This window comes from Archocentrus centrarchus, chromosome 22 (assembly GCF_007364275.1).
Source record: "Archocentrus centrarchus isolate MPI-CPG fArcCen1 chromosome 22, fArcCen1, whole genome shotgun sequence".
In the NCBI taxonomy this organism is placed as follows: Eukaryota; Metazoa; Chordata; class Actinopteri; order Cichliformes; family Cichlidae; genus Archocentrus; species Archocentrus centrarchus.
In genome coordinates, this window is record NC_044367.1 from 19034507 (window position 1) to 19055150 (window position 20644).

Below are 20644 nucleotides of genomic sequence, written 5' to 3' on the forward strand. Positions count from 1 at the left end.
TCCTTGGAATCAAATTATAAAGAAATTAGGGGTAGTAGATTCTTGCTGACCTGTAGTGTTGCAGTCATTTAGTTTTTTCTGTCAAATCTACTTTTGGTGCACATGGACACAAAATAATCTTGTTTTTTTATTTGTGTTATTAAATGTAGTCAGTTTCTTCAAGTGCGATCAGCAGGACAAATCATGTTCTCTCTAAACTAATCTCCGCTTTCGATGTCTCTTTTTACAGCATCTCCTCACCCAAACCATGTGGGGCGGGCATGTCTAAAGCTGAAGGTGTATGTCAGACCTCCAGGTGAGTCATGCTCTAACTACACACACACACACGCCCGCTCACAAACACACATTGACATACACACACAGGGGTCCAGATTGGCTATCAAAGTAAAATTAGGGGGAATAAGAGGTCTGATAGAATGCCCCGGCAACACTCTCTGCTCTGATTCACAGACCGGCCAGGCAACACTTTAACACCTTTACCCACAGACGCACACGCCAAAGACACGCACGCGCATACTGACATATTCGCACGTACGAGCACGCATGAGTGTGCGCAAGCACACACGTACAGGCGCGGAGAAGTGCGCGCACACAACCACACACAGGCACAAAGTGGCATACGCACTTCACATCAAATCACATCACATCACACTGGGTGTGAGGGAGACCTTCTGTCCTTGCACAAAGAGAACAGAGCTGGCTCAAAGTGCTCTCTAAAAATGTTACCAAGCCTCAACATCATTGAACTTGCTAGAATTGCTCATAGGAAACAGAAAGCAATCTAATAATACACTGACTGCATACAGTAGAAGTCTAATTTAAGGATAGACATATTTTTAATAATGTTTTCCTAACGTTTCAGGCTTGTTTTTAAAGTTGACAAGGCAGACGATGACAAGATGAGGCATGACTTGCCTGCTACATCACTGTACAGCGTGGTAAAACATATACCTTTGAAAATCGCTTCCTCATAGACCGGCGTAGGCAGAGCGCAGTGCTGACACTAGTGAGCCATGTTGTCCAATGATAGAGCTGTTTAAAAATAACTCAAGAGAACCCTGGCATACATGGGGATCTGAGCATAACAGACATTACACTATACTTGTGCTATATTGAAAATCTACCTGTATGTCTGTGAATGTGGATTCTAGGTTTTTTTTTCCAACCTAAGTCCCACTAAAGAATCAAACCTGGGTAGTTACACATCTCCCTGGATAATGACATGGCTTTGAAGATCTTCATAAAAGAGAGTCAGCTTACGCAGCTTTCCAGGTTTAGATCATTCCATATCTCGCTAAAGGAAAGGAAATTCTCTCCTCGTCCATAATTACTGAAACAATGTACATTCTGTCATTGCTCCAGCTCCTCTTTCACTCGCTGCTTTTTTTGTGCTGTTAAAGCAATGTGTCTGACATTGCAGCTTCCATCTTTTTGTGAAATGTTGTCACTCAAATGAGCTCTGAGCAGTTGTACGTGTGTGTGTGTGTGTGTGTGTGTGTGTGTCAGCTGCTCCAGATTCTGAGTCTCTGTGATTAAACTGTAATTAGGTTGGTTAAACCCCCTGCAGAGCTCAGTTGCTGTCGTCTTCCCTTCCTCTTCCTCCTTTGCCTTTCCCTGGCTGTTGAAGGGTGAGAGTTTTGTGGTTTGCTGCTCGCTTTCCACCTTTCCCCAGCCTTAATTGTATCACTTGTCTACCTTTTTTTTTTTTTTTTTTTTGCTAAATCCACTCCCATGTTCATTCACTGTGTTTTAGATTGTCTTGTCTTTGTGTGCGTGTCCTCTCTGAGTTCAGATGTTTTGTCGTTTTTCTCTTTCTCGTCTCTTTGTTTCAGATGGGTCAGGATATGATTCTCCGGAGCCTTTCCTGACTGATGGAGGTTCAAGCCGGAGGGCAGGGTCCATGACCCTGTTAGCTGCTCTGGCTTCACTCTTCCTGGGACTCTTCTACTGGCTGTGACCTTTCTCTCCTTCTTCATGGAGCTCCCACCCAGGGATAATGGGCTGGGTTGGCTGTCCCTCTAAATCCACCACCCCTCAGGGAAGCCCTCTGTCTCCGTTCCGCTCCCACCGCCACCTCAATACAACCACCAACCACCCCCACTGCCAGCATCCTTCATGGCCCAGCCACGGACACCCTTCACCGGCCGGGCTGAGAGAGCTGGGTCTTGAGTTGTCTGGGAAGTTGTTCATCTCTGGTCCCTGAATTCCAGGTGGAACAGCACCTCTCAGCTGAAAAACACAGGAGAAATGTCTCTGCACTCATATCAGGGGGTCCTTTTGATTTGACTATTGACTCTTGGCCACTGATGGGGTAGATGTCGCCATGGCTATGATTAAACTTGTCGTTCTGGGGCAATTCCAATCATGCAATCACGGCAGGATGCATTAAGCGATAGGCCTGGATGCACAAAAATTGAATTTTGCTCACATTGCTATCCCATCCTCAAACCAAGAATTGAAAGTGGCCAACCTTGCATTGTAATTGGAATTCTATTCTATCTGGAACAATTCCAGCTGCAACAACAATAAGAGCGATTGCATAGAGGAGAGGAGCACAGTGGCTCAGCCTGTGTAGAAAAGAGGGGGAAACAATGCGAGCACAGATTTAAATGAATACGGCCATATGGGAAATGTAATATTATATGTGTTGATATTTTCGGACCCAGTGTAGAGTCACTGCAATATGATATAAAAATCATACATTTTGATTTCTAGAAGAGGCTCAGATAACTCATTAAAATGACAAGTATAACCATAGCCGGTTTCATTGGGAGGGTGTGGGGGTGTTTGGGGTAGGTTCGATGAGATGTAGATCTTCAGGTGGGATGTGTTCTGTCTTATTCATGTTTCTAAACAAAGCATTTATCACGGCCTGGCCAGCACAGGCATCTTCAGCACTGTCTAATGTTGACTGGGTCGGGTGACTTTTGGAACCATGATTTTCTCATGTATGAATGTACCACTGGTCACCCACCTCTTTGTCTTTCTGTATTATTATGACTGTGGTCACTTACAGTACCTTCTCTCAGACTGGCAGGATGAAAGAGTTGGGGCTTTAAAAAGATGTTATGTGGGAGTTGGGGGGGGGGGGGGGGGGGGGTGAAATAAGGATGAACAGAAGACAGGTGAGAAAAGGAGGCGACACTTAAGTTGCATGACCACTGTGAAACCTTCAGATCAATCTTGTTTCTAATGATGATATATATTTTTTCATGGGGAAAATCAGAAACACCCTGCTGCCGCTCCTTTGCTCTCCCTGAGACTTTTTCAGACATCAAAAGGAAAATATAACCTCTCTCCTCACACGGTTTCTCCTGTCTGGCTTTCAGTCGTTGATGGATTAGCTTGGGCCTGGAGATAAATGGACCCACAGGGTGAAACTGACTGGAAATCAGCCCTCGGAGCCCAGGCCAGATCACAATGGACGTAAACAATGACTGAAGCTGGTCCTGGGTCTGAGGGTTAAACCAATAAGGGAAGCGCATAGACTGTGGCAAATGAGGCGAGATGTGTGTGCGCGTGTGTGTGTGTGTGTGTGTGTGTGTGTGTGTGTGTGTGGTAGCATCACAAAAACACACATATAGGTATACACACACACACATTCACATATACATGTGTAGTATTCGATAACAAGACTGTTTCTCTGAGATGGTGGGAGCATTCGTGGTCATGACTATAAAGGGAACAGCACAAAGAGAGCGCGAAGAGAGGAGGGAGGGGGAGGGAGAGAAAGCGTGTGTGTATCATGGGACTGAGACCTCTTTAATGTTGGGAAGTGAACATAATGAGTAAGCACTGTGAACACACACCTGCATACACATGATGACCCATGTACAGATATACACATGTACCGACATGTAGAAGAGCAAATGCAGATCTAGACATTTACAAAGACATGGCATGGACATACACACACATACAAGGACACACACCACACACACGCAAGAAAACACAAACAAGGGGAAGCACTTCTTTCCCAACTTCATCTTATTTTTGTAGCATTTAAAATCACTGTTAATTACTCCTGTGTGGAAAGCAGTGATGGGGTATAGCCTGTGGAAGATTAAAAAAAAATGTGTCTTCTCTTCTTCTATTCCACTGATGCTGTTCTTCTATTGTTCTTCTTCTTCTCTGGTTTGTGATCCATGGTTGGTAGTGGTAGGATGCCTCCAGGTCTGAGCGTCATGTATGAGTTTGTCTCCTTTTCTGTTTGTTGTGTTCTTGTGGATGCTGACCTCAGTCATTAAAGTCAGACAAAAGTAAACACAGAAGTCAGAGCAAGGAGAGAAACACACAAATAAAGATTGTCTTTTTGTCTACTCGAAAATCGAGCCAAGTGAGTGGAATTTCTTTAGTGGAAATGTGAATTAACTTTTTTTTTCTCCCCCAAAGGGCTGATTGTATTCATAAATTAGACTGCACCTGGGTCTTTATTTTGCCCAGTCTATCTTCCTCTGACATCAAAGTTGTGGGACGGTGAGCATTGAGCTCTGCCAGTCAAAGCATGAAATTATTCAGATGAAATCACCCTCTCCAATCTTCAGCTGTTTCTCCCTCAGTGATGTGACAGCTAATCTGAACTGCTGACAACAAGGAGAGTGAATAACTTGATAGCCTTTCCTCTTGTGTTTCCATCAGATATCAAGAAGGGTGGCCTGCCAGTGTTAAACACCAAGCACGTATTCAAATAATGTACTTGAAGTTGACCTATTATGCTTTTTGTAATTACATAAGCTGTAACAGTGATTGGTGGTGTATAATGAGGTCAGCTCAGGCTTCAGACTGCTTTTTCTACTCATGGCTCTATATGTCAATGAGAGGGCAAATCATTCAAATGGTCATCAAGAGGCACACAGATCTGGCTATGAACATAGGAGCTCCACCCACCTGCTGTTAAAACCTTTTGTTTAGGAGAGGCAGCCAATTAGGAGAAAGCTGGTTTAAAGGAAGGGTGGTCTTTTAGGAAGAAGAGCTCGTTTCAGGCAGTGGATGAACTGAGAGGCTGCACAGCAGCCTAGTATAAGATAAATGATTTTGAACTTTAAATTATTCACACTACCATAGTCCCAGAATAAAAACATTGAGCTGGAAATGACCCTAAAAGGTTCTCTAGTATATTTCCTGCACCTGCACTTTAGTGTATGTCCAGAAAGCTAGTGCACTACTCCACTAGATTTCTCATTTTGCTAAAGACAAATATTGGCCAACCTTTCAGAATTCACTCCCTTTATAAACAAAGATGTTCAGATATGTGCCTCAATAAGTTCAACTACATTAAACTGACAGATGAAAGAAACAATTAATACATGAAACAAACAAAATTCCACATTTTATCAAGTGATGTTTACTCTTTTAATTGCATTATCTGTTTACATCTTTTTCCGCACTGATTTTATAGCACCCGACCAGCTGTCTACAGCTGTTTATCTCAGTAGGGCATAAACTCAAACTGCTAATATTTTCACAACAGCCTGTGTTAATTTTTTTAGACTGTCTTGAAGTTCTGTAACATTACAAGTTGGAAATGAGTGGAAACTTTGCTCATGAGTTTATCTTGTGACACTTTAGAGACCTTTTTGGCTACAACTCAAGAATTCATTCACTAACAAATGTCTAAAATTATAAAGTGATCACGTTTGATGTCTGAAAGGTCAAAGGTCAAGTCTGAACCGATATGGATGTGACCTTAACTGGCTGGAGGAGGCAGACTGCGATCTTCCACCTTCTCTAAAGGACGTTTGGCCTTAAAAGCAAGTTTAATGCTTAGTGTCGATGAAATGTTTCCTTTCCTCTTTAAGCTCAATAGGTTTTCCCCATAGCCAAACATAAACAGCCAGACAATGGGCACTTTTCCCTTTTGGGGTTTGTAAAGGCTAGTGCTAGCCTGAAACATTTATCAGCTCTGTTTTAAAAGCGTTATTTGAAACCACTAACTTGTCGCTTTTGGCAGCGAGATGCAAAAAAGAATATCAGAAATGTTGTTTTGGGAGAAAACTAAGGTACATGAATAATAGATGAGCCTTGGCTTTCCATGTTTGGCCCTCCTGTGCAAAGCGGGCTAATGGCTATCGATGTCTCTAGTTTCCTTCAAATTGCTTCACATGAGAGCTCAATTCAGATGGAGAAAGAGTAGGCTGCAGTGAAAAGGAGACGAGGGAATGAAATTATCTCTGAATATTGAGATGCACGCTTGGTCAGCCAATTCGTTGTCCTGACAAGTATCAGGTAACAGCGGAATTAGCCTAATGTTAAATTAAGCCCGATCAAGCAAGGCCTTGAAACATTCCCACGTCTCGGTCCTTGTGTGAGGAAAGATGGATGTGTGATCCAGCTGGAGCAGAGCCAGAAATGAACAGATGTGCTCCTTGAAATCACGAGAAACAAGTAATCGGGGCTATGTCACTGACACACATGCTCGAACACGCTCTTTTATATCCCCATGTTTTCTCTTCCAGATCTAATTAATCACTTGATTATTTTATCTATTTTCATTGGCTGCCATTCACATGGGACCATAGTTGGCGAGAATAAGCTTGGCCTATATGATGTTAGTTTTGGCAACAATCAAAAAGGAATCGAGGAAATACAGATGGCGATCTCCATTTTTTTCCCTGCTCTTTCCTTCTCCCCCTTCATCTCCTCTTCTCATGCTTCCTTGTGCTCTCAAACACATTATTAGGGTATAGGCTAATCTATTCTCCTCTCTCCACTGTATTTTTGTCTCCTCACATTCAGCTAACTAGCATGATTTAGGAATTATGGAATTAGGGCAGCACTCCCATCTCTATTAATGAGGAACAGGATGATGAAAGAGCTTGTTCCTCAATGTGCCATCTGCAGTTACTATTACACATTCACCTAATATATTTCTTTTTCTCTCATTACTTTCTATTCTTTTCCCTTACTTACCTTACTTTCTCTCTCTTGTGCACACACACATTTTATATATATATATATATATATATATATATATATATATATATATATATATATATATATATATATATATATATATATATATATATATATATATATATATATATACATACACACCTTAGTTGTAATTACAGAGGAAATGATTTTAGCTCTTCAAGCACTGTTGGATGTGGCATGAAATGGCACCACAAGAAAGTTAACTATGGACCCCACACTCTTGCACAGACACACATGCACAAACACATTTTCAGGAGTCCAGATGGGCTGTGTGTTATTGCTGAATAATGCATGCTATGTAGACTCTATAAAAGATACATGGGCAGAGAGAGCTAAGAATCATTCAGGCACCATGGGCAGTTTGGTGAGGGCAGCGTTGGAGCATCCCTTGTGCAAATTTGGAGCTATTACAGGCTTTTCAGCTTGTACATTTTTAGCTATAGGTGACCCAACAGGGAAAATATTTAGCTGCAGTTGGAGAGAAAAATAAAACTTGCCTTTTAGACACTGTCAGCTGATATCTTGGCTGGCACTCTGCCCGGTGTCTTTGCAGTCACCTTGAAAAGGCTTTTGTGGTTTAAACCATAAAACTTGGGGAATTACACAGCAGATTCTTTGCTAGGGGCTCGGATTTCAGAGCATCGTTTAGAAACACTATGAAAAATATCCAACAGTCTGTCTTCATGTAAAATACCCAGAAGAGGGGAGGGGGGTGGGGTGGAGGTCCAGGTGAAGGGTAAATGCTGCACTCATGTGGGGAAAATGAGCAGCGCCTTTTTTTTTTTTTTCTACCCCCCTCTGGAGTCATATGACAGGACATGCGCACCATTCAGTGCTGCGTTCACAGCTCACGGAACGGCCTCTGTGAGTTAGAGATTGAAGTGCCACAGGACTACAAACTAAATTTATCAGTTAATCTTAAGTTGAAGCACAGCAAACTTCACACAAAGTTGGGTTGTCTCATCACTATTTTAATCAACAAATAGCAGCTGACAGATAAATACGAAGTATATCAACTATGAACCTGAACTAGAATGGAAATACACAAAGCACAAATTGCCTCACAGTTATACTTAAGTAAGTCAGCTTTTTGACTATATTTACATGATTACCAGATTTTTTTCAGTTTTGCATTGTTATATTTAAAGGAAGAGAAAGAATGGATGTCATGGCTCAAATGGCTCTCGGTAGTACGTGGGACGCAAAAACTTTCAAAGTTCGGAATAATCATATTTCTGACAACACGTGAAAGCACCCTGCCGACTCTTCGGATAGTCAGCGGAACCAGTGAAGGAATTCGGGAGTTGCCAGTGCCAAGTTCACATACTGTCAAGAAGGAGGAGTTTCCAGGTCATCTTTAAAAAAAAAAAACAAGGAGGGTTAACTGTAAGTATTTATTCCCTTGATAAACATCTGTCTACACTTTCCTCTCAACGCAGTTGTTTGGGTGGTAGCGTTAAGTAGTTGACAAGAAAGCGGAACTAGCTAACTAGCAAGCTAGCCAGCACATTAGCTAGTTTAATAAGTTGTTCTCTCGGATCTCGCCCTATTTGCGATACCTGAGCACCACTGAAACTTTTCAGACAATGTAAGAAAAACTTTAATTTGTTTTGATACACTTTTTGACACTCGTCTCTCCCTGTTTTGTAACTCTTTCACTGAGTTTAGAAGTGTTGTTTTGGAAACCTCACGGCCTCAACGATGGTGTTCTGGGTGTGGGACACTGCTCTGAGACCACGGGTTTCTTTTAATGCTTTTGGTTCGTGTTTCTAACGTCACCTGTTTATCAAGTGACACACGTTACGGGGCCACTTGGTAGTTAACCATGTCAGGTGTGTGGATACGTGTTACAGCGGGAATCATTAATCACCTGTCGTATTTTCCTTCTGTCTTGACTGTCAGCTTAAAAAAAAAAAAGTTATGGACGATAAAACCTGCTTTATCATTTATAAATAGTGGAATAAAAGGTCGCAGTTTAGGCTTTGTCTATCTGGTGTGATGTTATTGACCTCCTTGTTTGCTATTAGACAACCATCCTACCCAAAGCATGACACACTCTACTCCTAGGCAAAGTGAGTGGGGTGTCTTTATTTAAGACAGTCTATAAGGACAAATTGTTGAACACGTTAGCTTTTGTTTGATTGTTTAAAGAGAAAAAAGGATAAAGAATGACGTGAGGTTATGTGGTCAACGTGATTGGAATAAGACTCCACCTGTGCTGCAATCAAATCTGGAGGAACAGGTTTGGGTAGAAGAACAAGAAACGCGTTTCCCTGTGTGGTGTTTGCCACTTGCTCTTGGTGCTGTGAAGAAGCTACAACATGAATCGGTATGTTCTTTAGACTTGATAAATTATTCCTTTTCTACCTGTGAACTCTATTTTTATTAAGTGTGGAGTGAATAGAAGGCTTTGGTAGGTAGGTTGGGTTGCAAAAAGAACAATGTAATATTTAAATCAAATAGTTTCGTCAATCTAGTACCCATGAGTGGCTAACATGCAACCTTATCAACAAAACGGAAAGAAAAAATGGTATCAATATATACACAATTCTGCTTTCACAAGCATGTTTAATTCTTTATAGCTGATATGTTCATCTGCCCTCATTATGGCTATCAAAAGAATATCAGTGTGTGTGAATAAATTCACCTTCAGTGTTTATAGCTGTAAACTTGCCAAGTCTGATAATCGGACAGGAAAAAGCGGTGAAGCCTGAGAGAATAAAATGCACTCTTGTCCAAAGAAAGGGGGGAAAAAGCAGAGTCAACAGCATTAAATCCTCTGCACTGTCTGCCAAGTAGGCTATCCGTGTATTTATTTTTTCCCCCTCAGGATGTTTAGTAGCTGCAGGTTTGAAAGGGAACTTCAAGTTCAGGGGTTATTTGCAAAACAGGAAAATGCCACTTGAACGTTAAAAAGGAAAAGACGCTGACAGAGAAAGGGAGGCAAAAGTGGTATTTTTATCTAAAAAGTCTAGCCTTGGAGTAAAAGACAGCTTTGTTTTTAATGTTTAACTGCTTCTCTGCCCTTGACAGTACAGTGATGGAAAACAAGCTTAATTCTTAGCTTATGATGGGCTTTATCTAATGTTGCCTTGTTCACCAAAGCTTGTCTGAGGCCATTACTCCAGTCATTTTAGCCTATCCCATGATACGAGACTGCATGAAGGTCACTTGACAGACTAATTTTGTTTGGATTGGATTTGTATCTGCTAAACTCCTGCACGAGGTAGCATCACTCTGTGTGATCCAAATTATGACTGAAACAATTAACCCACTTTGGTCCTCAAAATAAATTGCACTGAAATACACACAAATGCATGTATTACTCAGGTGTTTGTGTACTTGAGTTTCTAAACAAAAACCGCTTAACATCTTTGGCAGAGAGCAGCAAAGCATTGTAACTTGTCCTGTTCTTAGATCTCTAACAAACATAAGCATTTCCTTCTGATTGGTTTTCGTCCACCATGCTTTGGCTGAAATATTCATACTCTGCGTTGTTTTAAAAACCTCGGAGGTCACAAAAAAGGCAAACACGGTCAACTCTTCCTGCTGCTGTTCACAGCTTCTTGGTGACGCAGCCTCACGCCTGCCCTGCTGTTTTTACAAATTGTGCGTGATCATGAAATCTGAATGTTGATCTGAACAGAGCATGCACTGAGCTGACAAACATGGACTCGGTGTGTCCTGATGTGATCAGCTCTGGGAGTTAATCACATACAAGATTATAGTACTAAAACTGTTGTGCATGTGACTTTCCACTCAGGCTTTAGCAGTTTTGTGGTGACTGACTGACAGAAGCTTCTTAAGAAGCAAAGCTAGGTTTGATTTGCATTACAATACACTTTTGTTTAATAGATATACTGAGTCTACTGAGTCTTTCACAGTGATGACTGCTAATTATATGCAGTGCTTCACTACATATGCTGCCCATAAAAATACTAGTGAGTACATAGCCTCTTATAATCACATTTTGTCATTGGGTTTATTAATGTGAATGCTTAACTGCATTCACGCTAATAAAACCAATGGTACATTGTCAGCATCTGCCTTTATGTTTCATAAAATTATTCTATGTATACAAGTGATGTCACAAGTATTTAAGCTCTTCATTTTCACAGTTCTGTCTTGAAAGTAGGTTTGAAACTGACATAAAATGTAATAACTTTGTTTTATCCTGTTTCATTTATTGATGTACACTGTGTCAATGTTATGTGGCAGAGGTTTGATGAAAATATTTAAGGAAATGCTGCAAAAAAATCACTTGGTAATTTGTACCTGCCACTTGTACTTGTGCTGCCACCCAGTTCTCATCACTCAGTTGAAATGGTAAATATTGTTGCCCTCTATAACCAGGAAATTACAAGTCTGATGCAAATGTTTGTTTTAGTGCTTCCACATTATCTGAATATTCCTGAAGAACTTTTAAAGAAGCTGCTTTTTACTACTCACCAAGTATTGTATCTTACTTAACTTTATTTTTAAACTTGTTTTTCCTGTAGTTTAATTGATCTGCATTCTTTAAATTTCATAAACAAGTGAAGTTTTTTAAAATATTTTTTATTCACACTTAAGTATAATGGCCTTAATTTTTTTCTGCTATTTGCCACTATCCAGTCTCATGCCTCTGATTTCCCTATCACTACCTCCGTATCTCGGTTCCCTCATTATTGGCATATGTGATTTCTACTTGCTGTGCCGCTGCTAAGCTTTATACAGTATCGGTGAGCCTGCTGTGTCCAGACTCCCAACACTTATTCAGGGGAAGGAAAAGAGCCTGATTTGTTTGGCTTTTGCATCTTTTTTGTTCCCTCTCTGAGAGTGGCACAAACAAAGTGAACATTGATCACGCATTTAAATGCTTTACCTTTAAATGTGTTCCCTGTTGTTAGTTTCTGCAACTTGTCAAAACCTTCCTGCTATTTAATCATGAAACAAGGCAGGAACCAAAGTAAAACTAATTTTTATTGTATCTCTATAAGTACACATCTGAATGTTACCTTATTAAAACTGTTTGTGTTGATAAATTGACTGGTAGCTGATAAATATCAGTACATGTCAGCTGATGCATAGCAGGAAATTCCTGTAAAAGATGTTTAAGCTATATCTCAGGTAACTTGTAATCTGTGTTTTTGATTCATTTTGATTCATTCAACCTATGCAAAGTTCATTTGGAAACTGCCTAAATGCCTGATTTATAGATACAGTGTTGGCTACTCTTGGATAACTAACCAACAAATATATTTTTATAATTGGTGCCCGCTGATGCTGTTTAGTGACCTTTGAACTCTGCCTCTCTTCCAGGCCTCAGAATATTGAGCTCGGTGCAGCGGGAGGAGCCCCCAAAAAGGACAGCAGCAATATGGACGACATGACTGTGGAACAGATGGCAATCAGGGCCAACCAAGTGACTGACGAGGTGCTGACTTTTATAAACAATGCATAAGCTCACGTCTATTATTTTGTTGTCTGACCAACTTTGAAACTTCCTTAAAGTGAGACTTGGTGTTTTTGTGCCAAATGCCCAGTGAGTGAAAGTTTGTACCACATTAAATGTATGAATGCTGCAGGGGGGGGTCAGACGTTTTTATATATATAGAAATTTTCCTAGACAGAGCAATTTCATTTAACTACTAGGCAAAACACATCTATTAAATTCATTCCATTTATTAACTAGTATAAAGTATTTGTAGTGTCAGGTGCCATCAGTGTAGTGTGAAAAGGTAGAAATTTGTCTAGAGGCAAGCAAATGATTACATTTATGTAAAATTATATTTCTGATACTGAATTAGAAATGAACTGTTTACTTGGGTTCATATTGAGCATTTCATTAAAGCAGCTAAGACTTCCTAATAATCAGTAATAAATCACACAGTTCTTCAGGAGGACACCCCAGAAAGTGATCAGGTAATGGTTTAGAAATTGTTCATCCCCTGACAGCATTCAGTAAGTGATGAGTGTTTCATTGGCGTGTCACTCGAATCCATGACAGAAATACAACATGCAAAGCATCCACACGCAAGCATTCAGGGCAGTTAATACGTAACGGATGCAAAAGTTTCGCAAATGTAAACACACTGAAATGATGCTCAGAACATACCTGCGGAAGTATTAAAGTCAGCACTTACAAAATTCATTTTCTGAATCTTTAGCTTTAGTTCCAAATTTAGCATATACACCCGAGAGTGATGTTGATCATCTTATTTTAACTCTGTCAAGAAAGCTGCTGAATATTTTATAAATTATCCAGAAGTCAAATTTGAAATATTTAAACCCCCTTAACAGTGCAGCTAATCATAGCAATAATAGGAAGCATGCGTGTGTATGTAATTTAACCTGATAGCTTCCCTTACCCCTCTGGTTTTGACAGTTTGAATGTTGTCAGCTTTATCTTAGTGTGTTATTATCAAGGAGATAATTGTTTAATCAGCTCTTTGGGGCATCATATAATCAGCCATCTGATTCAAATGGAGGCAAATTAACTTAGTAGCTGGGTTTGTAGCTGCGCACTTCACCTTCATGTAATTTTTATTGTACTAATTATCTATGGCTTTTGTTTCTTTTTACCTCTCTGTGTGCTTTCTGACTTAACCTGCAATTTCTCTCTTCTTTCTGCTGCTGCCTGGGTGACGTAGGAGATAAGAGGAAAGGACAGGGCTTGGGAGGGTCCTTCTGCTAATGCTTACTGCTCTGGCTTTGGGTAACCACTCATACCTGAAACACAGTCATGTAATGGCTGATAATGTGTCAGGATGGCATAGGAATTTGTTATAAGACTAGATTGTCTTTAGGAAGCTAAATGTGAGGTGTCTTTTCTAATATCACGGCTGTTTTCTAGTCATAAAGAGGTTTAAAGAGCCTTTAAGCTGTAAAATTATTTAAATGTTTCCTGATAATCCTGACACATTCCAGCCAGTTAATACCCAGAAGGAATTTTATCCTGTTCTGTGTGTAGAATAACACTTGACATTATACTTATTGGAACTGTCATGCATCTCAGCTAACTTTGCTTTCATTTTAGCCATTCCTAACAAATAACAAAAACATGTCAGGATTGATCTGATTTATCAAAGAATTGTCACAGCACCCCAATATGGAAAATTTGGCTAAGACAGTGGTTTCAGGCTTAATTAGCCAAGTTCAAGGACTTTGGGAGACATAATGTAATGTTTATCCACCCAAGTGATGTTCTGGCTAAGCCAACAGAAACCTGGCTGAGCTCATCATATCCCTCTCGCCAATTCTGTGTTTGTCTGTTTCTCAGCTCACTGATTAATGTATTCAGAGCAAACAACACAGAGAATGAGGAATCTGGTCCTCGCGCTCTCGTTAGCAGTTCATTAGTGATGGTAACAATGGAGTTGCATACGTGCTTCAGTACTCCACTCCTCTGGATCCTTCGCTCTCTCCACAACATTTGTTATTAATAGAGAAACAAAAGCAGTAACTCACCTGAACCGACTGCATTCCAGCGTACCGTCGTCACTTTTTGTGTCTCTGGCTGGACTGTTGTCCATGTCATCTTTAGACATCTTTTAGCTTTTTGGGTAAAAATTGTCCATCTCACCTGATCAAGGACAATTAACCCTTCTACTACCACAGGGGTCAAGGCCACCGGTGACCCCTGTGGTAGTAGAAGGGTTAAGATGTTAAAGTTGGGTGTGCATTATTGAAAAAAATCCGTCGACAGCTGAAAATGCTGACTTCAGAACACCCGAACCTTTAACTTACCAACATATGACATAAAAATACAGCAAATCGTCACAACTTGACTAGAACAAGGAAGTAGTTGGCCTTTTTTATTTTTGAAGAAAAGCTATTGGTTCAGAATTGTCAGTGATTTTTATTTTCTGTTTAATCAGTCAGTTAAACACTTCAGCTCTGTTTTTGTTGGTGGACACTCTTCTCCCCCAATGACTGCAGGCTGCGGAGGAGCTTACAGCTGAGCAGAGCGTACAGAGTGCAGGAAAATTAAATAAGACAGTATATCATATTAACTTATAGCTTCACTCAAATCTGCTTTTTATAAATTTGTTGGTATCTACTTTCATTCATCTGTGAATCAGTTGTGTAGTATCTAGCCTGTTTTGCTTATCACTTGCATCTTTCCACTTTCCTGATCTCAGTATTGTTCTTTCTACTGCGCCCACCTGCCTTTCTCTCTCTCTCTCTCTCTAGGCCACATTTACAATAATCGGTTAATCTGTTTTAAATTATCAGCTAATCAATCTGAATCTTACAAATTTGTTTAAAAAAAAAAATCCTACAAACTATGAGTATAAAATGTGTGGAGAGTTTCATTATTTTGGTTAACTTATATTTTATATGTATTTTTATAATTACTATAAAAGGTCACAGAAAACTGTTCTAAAATTAATTTGTGAACGTCCGTTTCATCTCATTTGTGGGATCTTGTTCACTTACACCATTTGGGAGATTTCAATCTAATTGAGCCAAACAAAGAAATGCATCAACCCCTTTGTACCATGAAAACATTTTTAGGTGTGACTGCAGTGGAGGAGTTTTTCACTCTGTTTTGGCTGTTTTCACTCGCTCTGTTTACAAATTGCTTTTAGCTATAACCCTGACACCTCCTGTTTGTTTTTGTTCCACAGTCACTTGAAAGCACACGGAGGATGCTACAGATGGCAGAAGAGGTGAGACTTTATTGGTTTTGCTCTTGCCAATAAAGCACCATGATGTATTCAGTGAAGCCTTGCTGTAACGGCCAGACAGTTTGTCGTAAGCCCCTACTTGGGGATGGGATCAAGAACTTTGGATTGATTAAGCGTCCAAATTTATAATTTTGTTAGCGGTTGAATGCTTGAAATCAGATCAGAGATACCTAGACTGTGGCGGCCTGTTTTTTGTGCTGTTGCCTTAGCAAAGCATCTGCTACACTCTGTCAGTTTTTGGCTGCAATTGGCAATGTTGCTCCTTGTTCTGCTCTCCAAGAGAGCCACTGTGAGCTGGAGGGTTCATGTGCTCAAGCTGGAGACCAGAACAAGGATGCCTGAAATGGCCAGCTACTTTTGCCATCGTCCCAATTCTGAAATGTAACACACTCTTGATTTTCATCTGTTAAAATGCATAAATTCATTTTGGAGTTTTGGTTGCTAATTTAACTTTTCTTTTTCTTTTTTTCAGAGCAAACAAACTGGTGTTAATACTATGGTGATGTTGGACCAGCAAGGAGGTAGATGGACAGCATGAAGAGTACTAGTTTTTCCCAATGTTATAACTTTTTTTAATTTATTTTTGTGGTCTTCTCAGTGCTTAGTGATTTTAAATTTAAGTTATTGCTGAGTCATTTGTTGAAAGTAATTCTTCGTTGGTAAAATCATTTAGATGGCATTGCCTGAAATTAAAGTCCTGAGCATTCTCTTTCCTCCGAAGTAGTTTCTATGATTTGAGAGTACAGATTTCCTGATTTATTTATTTATTGATTTATTATTATTATTTTTATGCCTGAGGCAGTCATGATTGTATGAGGATTAGGAACAATTCTTCTGGTATAGAAAAATTACAAGGACAAAAATATTTAAAGATGCTTGGGAAACTATAGTTGAATTAATTTGTGCCAAACACAAAGTGGCTGTAGGCACTCTATGGCGCAGCGTTTAGAGGGGAGACTGGAAGAGGTGCTGATAAAGCTGTTTTTTTTGTTTTTGTTTTTTTTTTAATACACATCTGAATTTTCAACATCCATTGTATTCATGTCAAATGTATTCATTGTGGTACTGGGCATTGGAATTGGCCATTATAATCATAAGCCATTTTCTTGCGTATAGAAAGCAGAGTTTCACATGGTGTGATGTGCCTGTCTGTGTTGTAGAACAGCTGAGGCATGTGGAGCAGGGCATGGACCAGATCAACCAGGACATGAGACAGGCTGAGAAAAACCTCACTGACCTCTCCAAGTGCTGTGGGCTCTGTGTCTGCCCCTGTAATAGGTATAGTGTATACTCAGAGACTACTGAAGGATCCACTGACTTTTGGATCCATAACACAAACTTCAGTGTGCTGTGCTGGCTTGTTTCTTCATTTATATGCAACTAGTTTTAACGAAATAAGGTTTCACAGTGATGATGGTAAATATGCAAAGAGTCTGTGTAAAACTGTGTACTGGCCATAAAAAGCATCAATACTTTACAGTGGACTAAGTTATTCTTGGTGTTGTACAACACTTAGTTAAAAATAGGAATAGGAAAATGCATATTTTGCTTCTCCTACTTATATGCTTAAAAATATCTATCATGGGCTTTAACACCTTCATAATGTCAGTCCACAGGATTGAATATGTGATTAGCTGCCATGTCACAAGTGTGACTCCTAATTGCTGTGTGAGACATGGAGAGGGGGAAAAAATCTATATTTGCTTGGCAAATGTACATTTCATGGTGAGAAGATTGCTGATTAAATTTGAGCATTGCCAATCATTTATGGACAGACAGGAAATGTGACGGTGTTCCAGCCAACTTTGGAATATGAGGAGTGTATTCATCTGTTCTAAACACACTTAAAACTCTCCAGCTGTATGATTGTGGAGTGTCTATTTGTGTGCATATTGAGGTTTTTGGTTCTAACATTGCAAAACAAAAATCTTCCCAAAATGCTTTCACTTTGGAGAAAAGATTCTTTGATTATCAAGGTATAAGGTAGGCAATCTTTTGAGCCATTACTGAATACCTGTTACTGTAATAATGGCTGAGCATTTGTACCTCTGCGTTTTCTCATGCATTCTGACTCTGTTTTGGCTCCAGAGTGTCATCAATTGAGAATGACTCACGGTATAAGCGTACCTGGGGTACTGGAGGACCCGAAGGAGAAATCAATGCAGATGGCTCAAATGTAGTCTCAACGCAGCCGTCAGGGGTCCGCAATGGCCAGGCTGCCCAGGTTAATGCTTCGGGACCTTCGGGCCCATACATCCAGAGGTAGGTCCTGGTTATTTTGCATTCTTGAGAATCTTAAATATGTGATGTTGCCAAAACAGATTTAGAAATTACCAAGTCGCTTTAACAGAAGTTACTTTGCATGTGTATAACAGGATAACCAACGATGCGCGTGAAGACGAGATGGAGGAGAATCTGGATGCAGTCGGCGGCATCATTGGCAACCTGAAAAACCTTGCTGTGGACATGGGAAATGAGATAGACAAGCAAAATAAACAGATTGATCGCATCACAGATAAGGTAAAAATGGCTTAAAATCACATGAGCCACTATTAAATGTGAACAGGGCTAAATATTTGCCTAAATTTGCTAAGCTGATTTTTCAGCTGATTTTTTTTTTTTTTTTTGAGTCCTGCGTGGTTGATGTCTGTGTTTGCACATTGCTGCATATCATGATGTTACCACTACATGTGCTGCTGAATAGTGTGAAACCACTGGCAAGCACAAACATGCATGTGCTGCTATAGAGGAAAAAAAATGGAAACCTACTCATTTATAATTGGTAATGAATTTCTACTTAGGGCAGGAAAAAGCAGCTGTATAACTTCCCCTTTCCACCTGGTTCTCTTTAGGCGGAAATGAACAAGTTGCGCATCGATGAAGCAAACCAGAGAGCCAACAAGCTCATCAAATAGACGAGGAATCCTTCTTCTGCCGGTTTTATCAACCTTGAGCCTCTTTCGCTATACACACACACACACACACACACACACACTGTATATTTTTGTGCCTCTGCAAACACACACTTTGCAAGGAAAAAGAAATTCTCTCAAGAAGTTTTGCCTGCCTTTTTAAGATGTAAGTAAAATAAAGACATTTAAAAATTGTCAATCACCATTCACGTCTTTTTGCAAATATGCATAGTCATGCTGGACTGAGAAGCAGTGTGGTTTAGTGATACTTCAGTAAGTGGTTGATACCAAACTACATAAATGTAACATTCACAGGGAGGGAAGTGGCACATGTGCTGCTTTCCAAGTCTTTTTTTTTTTTCTTTTCTCTAAATCAGTTATGAGCTGTTTTGTCTAAGTATGACCACTGTTAACTCGTGCGTATTCATAAGCTGTTGTCTCCATACAGCCTCATGTTTAAAAGGAAACATCAACTTTAGTCCAAAATGCATCTTACTCAAATCCTCATTGGTTCATTGTGTAATTAAGTTTATTGTATCGTGTAATACTTTTGCTTATTTAATTATTCATCAAGCAGAAATGACTTGTTAATCAAGTTCTCTTTAATATGGTGTTCCCATGTCATTTATGCCTGTTTTAGATGAAACAGCTATATATATTTTTTAAACAAAATCTTGTTGCTTTGGAGTGAGTGGTGGTAGATCTTCCTGCAATTGACAGCACCTATCCCTGAATGAAAGAATTTTGATATTACTTGTTAAAATTTGTGACTGATGGGAAGTCATCGTTGTTGTAATTATTTGCTACAAAGCAATGAGCTGGGGTTAGAAACTTTATTGCAATTTCTCATCCTTCAAATGAGAAGGAAGGTCAGTAAAGCTCATGGGAAATGTTTATCATTACCTCCTCTAAGGCATTTAGTTTACTTAACACTGAACATGGGAAATGTAACAGTGGTTGAACAGCAGTACTGCTGTCCATAATTACTGTTTCTTCACTTTGACCACAGTGTTGTTGTAAATACTGTTTAATTGCCTTTAGTCATTGTTAGTCTAATTTCATTACTTTTTGTTACCACTTGGTTAATGGAAATTAATGGCTTACAAAAGGAGATTTAACAACCTACGCAGGGCTTCTACACATCTGTTGTGCAGAAAATTCCTCAAGTTCGATAATTGTGAACATAGTTTAAACCAATGTAGTCTCTCATTATGTACTGAGTTCAGGTCAGTTGATAATGATAAACTAGAGAAATGAGTCCAGAAAGCATTTTGATTTTTAGAAGTGGGGCAATCTGTAGGAACCCAGTCAATCTTATATATGATGTATGGTTGTGTTGTAACAGCCACTGCATCATAAAAGGCTCCTCTTGCATCTGTAAACAGTCTTACAGCTAGGGTAAAGTAATATCTGGCGATGGAAAGCATAATTTGAATTTGTTTTGTCGAAGCCGTAGCCGGGCTGAGAAATCGTCGCTGGCAGCAAAATGCAAAAAGTATACATGCAAATTAAAGTTGTTAAAGGGGGTAAATGTAGAAGCACAAGAAGTCCTGGTGGTTTGTGTTAAGGCTTGCTGAGGAAAATTGGGTGATGATAAAGGAAAACAGTCTGCTGAAAATATGCCATATGCATCTCCTCACTTATTTGTTTTGAAGAAAAATTATGATTTGTATGCTGTGCTGCAGGCACATACCTACTCGGTTTGTAAAGATTGAAATGAACTGTTTTCAGGGCTTTGTATTGCTGTAAGTGATCATCCTCAGCCTGTTACGTGTGAGCTCGGATCTAATTAGTCTATTCTAAAGCTGTCTTGAAGCTGTTTATTCATTGTTTCACCCACAGCCACTGGAATGTAAATACATAATTTTTGTGTATTTTAAATATGTTCATATGGAGCTCATCTTATCTGAAATTGGCTCCATTAACGTATGACTGCTCAAAGTGAAAATGCCTTCTGTTTCACGCTTGCTACTGTTAAATTGTTTGTACTCAATAAATCTATAATGAAATTGAATTTAATGCATCTTTTTTGATGATGTGACAATAATTAGTCAGCATTCACTGTGGACTTTGGGCCAAAACATTTTTAAAAATTAAATAAACCCAACCTGTATAGTCTCAGGAGTT

The 20644-nt window shown here is 39.6% G+C and overlaps 2 protein-coding genes across 5 annotated transcripts in view; both read left to right on the forward strand.

The window, feature by feature from the left end:
* efna2a (ephrin-A2a) overlaps nucleotides 1–3092 on the forward strand; it is an 88680-nt gene extending 85588 nt beyond the window's left edge. The window contains exons 3-4 of one of the 2 annotated variants that reach the window (XM_030719634.1): nucleotides 230–295; nucleotides 1833–3092. In XM_030719634.1, the coding sequence (XP_030575494.1) occupies nucleotides 230–295; nucleotides 1833–1957 (191 nt within the window). In that variant the 3' untranslated portion in view covers nucleotides 1958–3092. The remainder of the gene's footprint in view (nucleotides 1–229; nucleotides 296–1832) is intronic. The other variant, XM_030719635.1, reaches the window with a different exon arrangement.
* A 5097-nt stretch (nucleotides 3093–8189) lies between these two features.
* snap23.1 (synaptosome associated protein 23.1) lies at nucleotides 8190–20531 on the forward strand. 3 transcript variants are annotated; one of them, XM_030718887.1, is made up of 8 exons: nucleotides 8190–8319; nucleotides 12235–12349; nucleotides 15546–15587; nucleotides 16078–16126; nucleotides 16766–16883; nucleotides 17694–17867; nucleotides 17981–18125; nucleotides 18458–20531. In XM_030718887.1, the coding sequence occupies exons 2-8, from the start codon at nucleotides 12293–12295 to the stop codon at nucleotides 18518–18520; spliced, it is 648 nt and encodes a 215-aa protein (XP_030574747.1). In that variant the 5' UTR covers nucleotides 8190–8319; nucleotides 12235–12292; the 3' UTR covers nucleotides 18521–20531. The 3 variants fall into 3 exon arrangements, with proteins under 3 accessions (XP_030574747.1, XP_030574746.1, XP_030574745.1); XM_030718886.1 differs by lacking the exon at nucleotides 8190–8319 and adding an exon at nucleotides 8363–8521; XM_030718885.1 differs by lacking the exon at nucleotides 8190–8319 and adding an exon at nucleotides 9130–9262.
* The last annotated feature ends 113 nt before the right edge of the window (nucleotides 20532–20644 follow it).